At 33.8% G+C, this 11,126-nt stretch overlaps 1 protein-coding gene across 3 annotated transcripts in view; it reads left to right on the forward strand.

Moving 5' to 3' along the window:
• Window positions 1-10,671, forward strand: part of SLC33A1 (solute carrier family 33 member 1) — a 19,992-nt gene extending 9,321 nt beyond the window's left edge. The window contains exons 3-7 of one of the 3 annotated variants that reach the window (XM_008064107.1): window positions 3,983-4,167; window positions 4,443-4,560; window positions 7,161-7,376; window positions 8,351-8,546; window positions 9,913-10,671. In XM_008064107.1, coding sequence (XP_008062298.1) covers window positions 3,983-4,167; window positions 4,443-4,560; window positions 7,161-7,376; window positions 8,351-8,518 — 687 coding nt within the window. In that variant the 3' untranslated portion in view covers window positions 8,519-8,546; window positions 9,913-10,671. Of the gene's footprint in view, window positions 1-3,982; window positions 4,168-4,442; window positions 4,561-7,160; window positions 7,377-8,350 lie in introns of all 3 variants that reach the window. The other 2 variants (XM_021715579.1, XM_021715580.1) reach the window with 2 other exon arrangements.
• Window positions 10,672-11,126: the final 455 nt, after the last annotated feature.

The raw sequence follows: 11,126 nt of genomic DNA on the forward strand, positions 1-11,126 counted from the left end.
AATTAAGTGGCTGTGGTGATGCACACCTGTAGTCCCAGCTATTCAAGAAGCTGAGGATGAAAGACCACTTGAGCCCAGGAGTTCAAGGCTGCAGTAGACTATGACTGCACTAGTACATTCCAGCCTGGGTGACAGAGTGAGACCCTGTCTCTAAAAATTAAAATATAATAAAATAATTTTAAAATTCATTGAATTATTTTTTTAAATACTGAAAGGAAAATTATACCGTAAGATAAGTGGATTACTGGTAACTTTTATTCTGTATTAAGATGTCCCAGTTTAATAGTTCTAAACCATTTTCAACATGTTATACTAGAATAAAAATAAGTATGTTTTGTTATAATTAACTATTGTTAGATTTTGAATTAATATTTCTAAAATCCAGAACCTTACAGAATTTTCATTTGTACATAATACATAAATACCTTATTGCTATCTTTTGACAGGTCTGAAGGAAATGTAACCTCATTGTTTTTACTTAAAATAATGAATTTTTCCTCCTTAATGATAGAAAGGGAAAGTTCAGAAAATGCTGAAAGGTTCAAGGAGGTCATAATGATATCATCTAATTATATCAGTTAGGAATAAACATTTTTGACATTTTTGTTATGTTTCCTTCTAACCCCACTTATTTCCCTATATATATGTATGTGCATGCATATGTGTATACACATACTTCATGTATATATTTATTTACACATATACCTTAAAAATAGTATTGAATCATACTGTATATAGTGTTTTATCTTGTTTTAGTCCTATCTCAAACATATTTCTCTAGCATTAAATGCTATTTGAAAACATCATTTTTAGTAACTACATAGTATAGTCATAATGTGTAAATTTGCCATATGCAATTTTTCTGTTGTTTTATACTTAATTTATTTATGTTTTTAAATTATAAAAATGCACTAGTGGACATTTTTGTGCATAAGTTTTTCTTTGATGTTGTGAATATTTCCTTCCAATAGATTTTTAACTAGATAATTAGTGGGTCCATGAATAAGATTGCTGAAATGCTTTTCAAAAGGTTATACTAATTTATACTGCTCCCAGAAGCACATAAGAAAATGCTTCAGCTACACAGTCTATTATCCTGTGTTCTTTCAAACTTCTCTGAAAATACATATCTCCTGACTTTTAAACTATTGATTAATTTTCCTTTCGTGTTTTAAATAAATGGACTGTATGTTTTGCTTTCTTATGTTTGGTGCATGTGTCTTTTTGATTGTTATATTTGTGCTATTTACCTATATTGTTATTTATAGCAATAGTTTGTTCATCTCATTGCTCTATAATATTCCATTGTATGAGCATGCAACAATTTATCCATTCTATTAACAGATACTTGGCGTCATTATGAGTAATGTTTCTAGGAACATTCATGTTCATGACTTTTGATGAACATAGGTGCACATTTCTTTTTTTTTTTTCTTTTTTCTTTTTAGTGTATGTTTCTGATGGATAAATATGTAGAAGTGGAATTACTGGGTTATAGAAAATGCTTAGTATATACTGCCCAACAGTTTTCCAAAGTAGTGGTTTCAGTTTTCCCACCATGAGCAGTATAAGAGAATTCTAATTGTGTTGCATCCTTAAAAACACATACACTGTATTGTCTTATTATTATTATTTTTTGAGTTGGAGTCTCACTCGGTCACCCAGACTGGAGTGCAATGTCACGCTTACGGCGACCGCAGCCTTGACCTACTGGGCTTAGGTGATCCTTCTGCCTCAGCCTTCCAAGTAGCATGTGCAGCCATGCCCGGCTAATTTTTTGATTTATTGTAGAGATGAGGTCTTGCTAAGTTGCCCAGGCTGGTATCAAACACATGGGCTCAGGCAGTCCTCTCACTTCAGCCTCCCAAAGTACAAGGATTATAGGCATGAGCCACTGGGCCTTACCTGTCTTTTGAATTATAGCCTTTCTGGTGGGTATGCGGTGACATCTTGCTATGGTTGTAATAGAATTTCCCTGATGATGAAATAAATTGAAATTGAGCATCTTTTCATATGGTTATTGATCATTTGAATATACAGGGTTCCCTTTTTCTTTAAATTTGTAAAATTGTTCTTTTAACATATCATGGAATTGATTTTTTTTTAGTTATATGTGTTACAAATATCTCCTACTATACAACTTATAAGGCAGAGTCAGTGTTGAAGTCAGTTTATATATCTTATTTTTACAGAGAGAATGATAAAATGTAAGTGAAATTCACTTTTGGACTTAAGTGAAGTTACATTGATGTTTAATTTTTTTATGGCGAAATTTGCTCTTTGGTTCCATTTCAAGAAGTTATGGTGTATACTACTTAAATTTCTTTTTTTAAAAAAATTGTGTCATATAACTTCAATCTTTTTGGAAAATTTATTAGTAGAAATAACTTTGTTATTTTCTTTATTCAGATTCTCTATTGTTAATATTTAACTTCACTTTCTTTTTTCTGTATATTTTCTTTTTCAATATATATTTGTTACATTTCTTTGAAATATTTGAGAGTAATTTGTACCTATCATGTATAAATACCTTTACCCATAGATACCTTAAGTATGTATTTCCTAAAAACAAGATTTTGTCATATAAAACAACAACTCAATGAAATAACAGGAAATTTAAAATTGATACATATTATTATCAAATACAGTCCGTATCCAAATTTCAACAGTTGTCCCCACTTGCAGTCCTTATAACTTTATTTTTTCTTGATCAGGGATTCAATCCCGGATCACACATTACATTTAGTTGGTATTAACCTTTCATTGTCTTTCATAACCTTGACATTTTTTAAGAATACCGGCCAATTATTCTGTAGAATGTTCTTCCAGTTAGGTATTTTTGTAGGTTTCTTTATGTTTGGATTCAGGTTATGGGTATATGACAGGAAGACTACTAAAGTAATATTCTGATGTCTTCAGGGAGTTTTACTGAGAGTCATATCATCTCTCTTTACCCCCTGAACTGTTGTTTCTAACTTTGATTACTTTGTTAATTCATTGTAAAGTTACTATTTTTCATTTTATAATTAAAAACTAATATATGGGGAGACACTTTGAGATTGTCTATATTATTTCACCTCAAACTTTTAGTCACTACTTTTAGTAGCATCCTTACTCTTTTTTGTTGTTTTTAAGAATTTAACTATACTTTGTTTCCCCTCATTTTATTCAACCTCTCAGAAATAATGTTTTCTCAGAATTACTTTTGAAACATTAGATGAACTTAGGAAATTTTGTTATGGTCAGTCAGAAATATAAAAATTATGGATGTAACAGTGAGGCTTCATTTTAGCCAGATTTATTTGAGATTTTTTTTTTTTTTTTGAGTTGGAGTCTTACTCTGTCGCCCAGAATGGAGTGCACTGGCCGCTCCCGGCCACCACAGCCTCGACCTGCGGGGCTCCGGTGATCCTTCTGCCTCAGCCTTCCAGGTAGCTGGAACTACAAACGCTCACTACCACGCCCGGCTAATTTTTGATTTATTGTAGAGATGAGGTCTCGCCAAGTTGCCCAGGCGAATCTCGAACCCCCTGGCTCAGGCAATCCACTCACCTCAGCCTCCCAAAGCCGCGGGATTACAGGCTGAGCCACTGAGCCCAGCTGAGATCTTAAAGGCTTAAGATCTCTTAATGGCTTAAGAGATCTTAAACTTAAAACATGTAAATCAATAAGTTTGGATTTTTGACAGTGTTTATTATAACAGATTGGACTTTTTTGAAGTGGAAATTTAGTTGTAATTAGAGGCATCTATAGTTACTATGAGTATTGAATTTTTGGTTGTTTTCACTAAAATTGTTAATAAACCATAGCATACAATGTGCCTTCTCTAACTTGATTGTTGTACCGATATAATAATATGATACTTACTTGTAACTGTCATGGATCGATAATGAAATCGAGGTCCTTGAAGAACTTACATATGCTTGGAGGAAAATATTTCATAAGTCACAAATTAAAATACTTTTGTGTTTTTATATTGCAGATTGGTTTTTCAGCAGCAGATGCAGTAACAGGACTGAAATTGGTAGAAGAGGGAGTACCCAAAGAACATTTAGCGTTATTGGCAGTTCCAATGGTTCCTTTGCAGATAATATTACCTCTGATTATCAGCAAATACACTGCAGGTCCCCAGCCACTAAATATATTTTACAAAGCCATGCCCTACAGGTAAAAACGAAATAAAAGTTTACTAAATAAGAAAGGTTAAAATGAGGAACATTTATCAATGTCACTAATATCTGAGTGTAGTGTATATATGGAAAAAAAAGCTCGAAAATCATCTTTAATTTCAGTATCATTTATATGCACTTTTATCTCTTTTTAGCTTCCTAACAGGTTTTAAATACAGGCTTCTTTCATATGGTAGGGGCACATATTTCTGTTTGTGTTTTTGTTTAACCTAAAATGGAAGTCAACTCAGATGTTCCTTTCTTTTTCTATAGATTATTGCTTGGATTAGAATATGCCCTACTGGTTTGGTGGACGTCTAAAGTAGAACATCAAGGGGGATTCCCAATATATTACTATATCATCGTGCTGCTGAGTTATGCATTACATCAGGTAAGCTTCCTGTGACTTCCTCAGAAAGTAAACTGTTCTATATAAAATGAAGAAACTTTTCTACAGTTGCTTTAAAATAATGGTAATAAATTCTAAGATTTAATCATGAATCAGATATAATTATTATTTGACAGTGAACTTTAAGACTATGACTTTTTTTTTTTTTTTTTGAGTTGGAGTCTCACTCTGTCACCCAGACTGGAGTGTAGTGGCTGCTCCTGGCCACCGCAACTTCGACCTGCTGGGCTCCGGTGATCCTTCCACCTCAGCCTTCCAAGTAGCTGGAACTACAGGGGTGCAGCTACCATGCCCGCTAATTTTTGATTTATTGTAGAGATGAGGTCTCGCCAAGTTGCCCAGGCAGGTCTCGAACCTGCGGGCTCAGGCAGTCCACTCACCTCGGCCTCCCAAAGTGCTGGGATTACAGGCTGAGCCATCCAACCTGGCCAAGCCTATGACTTGATTCAGTTCTCTTTATGAAAAGTTTCTTATTCATTCATTTACTTAAAAAAATTCATTCAACAAGTATATTTCAGAATTGATTCCAAAGCCAACTAATTCTACTCTTGATAACACCCTCATTCTGTCCCTAGATTTGGGATCTTTCTTTAAGTCTTAATATCTTTTCTTTCTGAAAGTTTTGAGAAATAATAAATGGCTACTGGGTTAGAGCTCCCAGGTTTAGTTTCTGTATTGAACGTTATGACTTACTCTTTGTGAAGCTATGTGTTAAAGCTGTGTTTTCTTTCTTTGTTAAATATGTTAGTAATCCCCACTTTGCTCTAGCCTCACCTAAGCTGCTGTTGTAGAATGAGGTTTTTTGTTCTGGCTGCAAGTGATTCAAGTAAATGGAAAAGGCCCAGCAGTAACCTTTGGGATTCAATTACAGTTATTACTAATGCATATTTAGAATCACTATGCATTTTTTGGTGGAACATAGTCTAAAGCCTTTGAAAGTTATATTTGGTAATGTCTTACTTAGTTTTTAACTGAAACCTAAATATATATGGCTTCCAAGTAATCTCAGTAGTTTTGTGCATACAGTAAATCATTTAGGAGAGTTCCATAGTGGATCATGTCTGACTAAATTATGTTTATAAAATCCTTGAGGCCAGGCAGTCAAATATAATTTTTTTCTGTTTTGCACAGGCTTACTTAATGATAAGCACATAATAGAAGTTAAAATAAGTGCTTATGCTCAATAAGTGCTTCACTATCTCTGTCTACATGTTTTAGTCCCCAAATTTTATTTGTCTTTGGATTTCATTTGAGAATTTCCCCAAATGTGTAGTCATTGAAACTCAAGACAACCAGATGCTTTTTTGGGGGGAAAAAAAAGATACAAGGCCAAGCAAATTTGAGAAATTATATATAACATGACTCTTTTGTAAGTAGCATCTTAATCATTCCTCTAACAAATATTAAATAAACACCTTCTCCCTGCCAGAAACCATTCTGAATTCTGAAATGTAACTGAATAAATCATGCCATAGTTCCTGCACTCAAGGAGTTTATATCATGAAGTTTTTCAGAAAAGCTACAGTGAAAGGAACCTTTTAAATTTTGTGTAACTATGTCTCTCAGTCTTACTTGACTTTGGAACTTTTTTCTGTACTCTCCATGGAAATTTTGGAAACATGATTTGTTTCCATCTTTCTAAATAGAAAGTTGATTCTTGCCTCTTAAGCACTTTTTGCCTCTTAGGGAGGTTTTTCTGTTCAGTTTGTCACATATATTTTGAAATTTTCGTGTGTGTGTATGTATGTGTATGTATAGAAGTAAAAAATATAACGTGCTCAGTGGCTCACCCTGTAATCCCGTACTTTGGGAGGCTGAGGTGAGTAGATTGCCTGAGCCCACAGGTTCGAGACCCGCCTGGGCAACTTGACAAGACCTCATCTCTACAATAAATCAAAAAATTAGCTGGGCATGGTAGCGCATGCCTGTAGTTCCAGCTACTTGGAAGGCTGATACAGAAGGATTGCCAGAGCCCAGCAGGTCGAGGCTGCGTTGGCCAGGAGTGTGCCATTGTACTGCAGTCTGGGTGACAGAGTGAGACTCCAACTTAAAAAAAAAAAAAAAAGAAGAAAATATAATCGTATTTTAGTATGGGAGCGTTTATGTGTATAAGTATATAAATGTAAATACATAATACATAATATATGATATATATTTAAGTACAGTACAAATATGAGGTTTTGCATTTTGCTATATGCATCCTTCAGTGCCACTTCCTCTGTCACTTTCTCTGTTGATCCTTCCTTCATTGTGATAGAATTAATCTCTCATTTATATTTATGCCCAGTAGTATGATGTGTACTTCTATTTACAATACTTAGTACATTTCATCATAATTATTACCTATTCTCCCAACCTAGAATAAATTCTTCAAGGACACCAAAGGACTCTTTCTTATTCATTTTTATATTGCCATGATCTTAAAGGTTAGCCTATAGTAGGGGCTTGATAAATGTTTGTTAAATTGAGTTTAAGAAAGATCATGAAAATTAATTTTCAGGCTTATGATTTTGATGTTCTTAATTTAAACCATAGTTTGATAAGTCTAATCTTACTAAATATGTTTTACATCTTCCCCGAAGGTTACCTTGTACAGCATGTATGTTTCCATAATGGCTTTCAATGCAAAGGTTAGTGATCCACTAATTGGAGGAACATACATGACCCTTTTAAATACCGTGTCCAATCTGGGAGGAAACTGGCCTTCTACAGTAGCTCTTTGGCTGGTGGATCCCCTCACAGTGAAGGAGTGTGTAGGAGCATCAGACCAGAATTGTGGAACACCTGATGCTGTTGAGGTATGTTTTAATTTTAGATAATGCTAAGCTAATATTAAGATATTAATTTCCTTGTTTTGCCTCTGAAAGTACTATCCCTTTTAAAAAATCATATCTGCACATAGTTTCTAGTGTAGAAATCTATATATATTTTTCCTTTCCTGTCCTAACTGAGGGTAATGACGCATTCAGATCAGCAAGACTAGCTCACTCAAAGGTGCTTCTCTGCAGAGAAGAGGCCATCTCTCTTTCCTCCACTTTGAGGATCACTGTCCGATCCATAGAAAAGGGGAGCTTCTACAGGCTGTTGATAACAGCAATTGTAGGTATAAAACTGAGCGGTGAGTAACATTAGTTCACATCCAGAGTAGGTTCACTGGAAATTTTTGTGTGTGTGTGTGTGTGTGTGTGTGTGTGTGTGTGTGTGTGTGTGTCTTGGAGTCTCACTCTGTTGCCCAGGCTGGAGTGCAGTGGCAGGCTCATGGCCATCCCAGCGCCAACCTGCTGGGTTCAGGCAATCATTCTGCTTCAGCTTTCCAAGTAGCTGGAACTACAGGCGTGCACCACCACACCCAGCTAATTTTTTTATTTACTGTAGAGAAGAGATCTCACCGAGTTGCCCAAGCTGATCTTGAACCCCTGGGCTCAGTCAGCTTTCTTGCCTCAACCTCCTAAAGTACTGGGATTATAGGTTTGAGCCACTCACTGTGCCCGGCCATGGAAATTTCTTTACATTTCCAAATATGAAAAGCTGTATCTTGAAAATCAGTATTATTCACGACAAGAGCTGAAAATTGTTTATAATCCTATTAGTAGCATTAGAGAGATTGAGATAAATTAGCATATTTTGCCATTGAAATTAAAGTGAAATGTTAAAATGTTTTAAGAATAACATATTTTGATTAATCCTTAACATTGTAAAGTAGAAGCATATTAATTGCTGAATACTTTCACTTTGGAGTTGTAGAATGTTTGTTATAATTTTATTTTTACAGCTTTGCAAAAAAGTTGGTGGCTCATGTATTACAGCACTGGATGGTTATTATGTGGAGTCCATTATTTGTGTTTTTATTGGATTTGGTTGGTGGTTCTTTCTTGGTCCAAAATTTAAAAGGTTACAGGATGAAGGACCATCTTCATGGAAGTGCAAAAGGAACAATTAATGCACACGTCACTGGACATTCTAGAAAGGTAATTGTCATTTAGTTTTAATTCAGAGAGCTATGATAATCAGTACACAGGAGTATAAAATATTATTTTCAACAAGAAATTATTAATATAAAATGCCAAATGGTTGAAAAATAGAGACCTCTATATATTTGATCATATTTTTCCTTGCTCTGTCGATGTATTTAAAATTTACTTAAGGTCATGAAATTGGTTCTAAAATAATTTTTCTGGCCTTGTTATTTGATTTATATCTTTTTAATTTACTGACCAAAGCATGTTCTAAGCTGCAATGCAATAGTCATGGGTGGTATCCATGCAGTTAAGTATTGTTATCAGTACTTATCATTGAGCTGTATTTAAAATTTTGGTACAATAGATTAAGTGGAAAATAGCTTGATATGCAGGTATTAACTATAACTAGTGTGACCTTATTGCAGTTAAAATCTTTTTGTTTTAAACTGTAAATTGATTAAATTTTATGTAGAAGTTGCTGAGAAGAGAATGTAGACTACATACATGTCATTTTAGTTGTTATTTCCTGATATAACCACATTGTACAAATGAATCTGTGCTAAAAAAAAATAAAAGACTATTTTAAGTGTAATTTCCTGCTTTTGTAAACGTTAAAGATTTATAAGAAGATTACTCAAACTATTTTTTATAAAATGAAAGTTATAATTTTTTAATTTATTGATTCCTCCTGCCCCTGCCCCTTCTTTTGGAAAATATTTCTATTTCTTGTTAACTTTTCCCCTAAAGCTTAACATTTGTTTTTTGCCATAAGTGCTTCATCGCAGAGAGACAGCTAATGAGGGAATTAAATTTAGTGTTGTATGTATGTTTGTGGCAAAGTTTTGAAAATAAAAATTAAATGTTATTCTTCAAGAAGTTTTTTTTTAATCACAAGAGAAAAGATGGTAAAGCCTTCTGATTAGGTAAAATGTAAATGAGTACTATCATAATTTTAAAACTAATATTTTAAAGAAAGACAGATATTTTGTGCCTTTGACAAAATTTTGTAGTGGAAGAATGTTTAATTAAGCACTTTACTGGTGAAAAAGATCTCCCAATTACTTTATGCCAAATTGTGTACTGTATTTTCATTAATTAAAACACAATCTTTTGTTTGTAAACTAGAGTTTCTAGTGAACAGTTGTCATTCCAGGAGAATTAAGCTTTTGAGTACTTTAGCAGTTTTCAACATACTGGGTACACCCAGTGATAAGATTTTTTTGCATATTTTGCTATACATTACTCTGGCTTTTTAGAGATTATATAAATTATTCAAAGGTTAGAGAAAATAAGAGATTAAGTTACAAGTCTTAATAATTTTATCTTTGTGGGAAAATATATACTAACTCTTGATTTTGTTAATTTTATAACATAGGTTGAATTTTAGAGTGGGGTTTTTATAAGTAATGGAGGATAAAATGGGTGGGAGAAAATGGCACACAGCTTCTGAAGAAAGGGGCAGTGGCCTCTAGAACACATGCATTGCCATTGGAAAGCCAGTGTTGGACATCGATGTCAGATCCTGAAGAATCACCTGAAAAAATAAACATCCTAGAGGCATGGAGGCTACACCAAACCATGGACTACAGTACTTGGTGACATGGTTGTCTATTATCATGTATTATAATCAAAATGTTTACTTGAATAAAGAAAAAAACCCACTTAACTCTCACATGTGAAATTATTTTGATTTTTAATTTTTGGATTAAGTTTAGATTGCCATAATAATCTTTTATTTCTTCCAATGTATATTATTGCAAACAAATTACATATACTTTTAAACATAGTTTTAAGTCTATACATCTTTAATGACTTGATTTTTAGAACATTTAAAATCTTGGACTATAAGGTGAAGGTCATTAATTGCAATTACTCTAGAAACAAACAAAAATATTTTGAATTGTAGCCATTGGTAATTTGGATACATGCTGGTAATACATACCAAAAAAGAACTGCTAATAGCTATGTTCAACTGTACATTGATCATTAATGGCATTTAAAAATGATCTATCTGAATGGTTCTGTTCATTGTAAATCAATAGTACTAGAAAATACTACCCTATTTTTGTGTGGGTGTTTTTCTTGGTTGATTTATTCTGATACATTAAACTGTATCCTAAAGTGTGAACATTAATTCTTCCAGTTAGTGCATTATTTATTTCCTGGCTAATATTAGATTGAACATATATCTCTTTATGTCACTATTTCCATATATTCATTGGTTGCAACATGTATGCATATATATCTGAGTTTTAAAAATTCTTATACTACTTAAAACAACAACAAACCCCCTTCATTATAAATATCTTAATTTTGTCTGATCAATCATAAAAGTTTCTTCAACACCTTAAATAGATTTCTTGATTTTTTTTTTTTTTTTGAGTTGGAGTCTCACTCTGTCGCCCAGACTGGAGTGCAGTGGCCGCTCCCAGCCACCGCAGCCTCGACCTGCTGAGCTCCAGCAATCCTTCCGCCTCAGCCTTCCAAGTAGCTGGAATTACAGGCGTGCACTACCACGCCCAGCTGATTTTTTGATTTATTGTAGAGATGAGGTCTCGCTGCCCAGGCGGGTCTCGAACCCGTGGGCTG

The sequence above is a fragment of the Carlito syrichta genome, unplaced genomic scaffold, assembly GCF_000164805.1.
Source record: "Carlito syrichta isolate Samal-C Ts95f unplaced genomic scaffold, Tarsius_syrichta-2.0.1 Scaffold307199, whole genome shotgun sequence".
NCBI classification, from domain to species: Eukaryota; Metazoa; Chordata; class Mammalia; order Primates; family Tarsiidae; genus Carlito; species Carlito syrichta.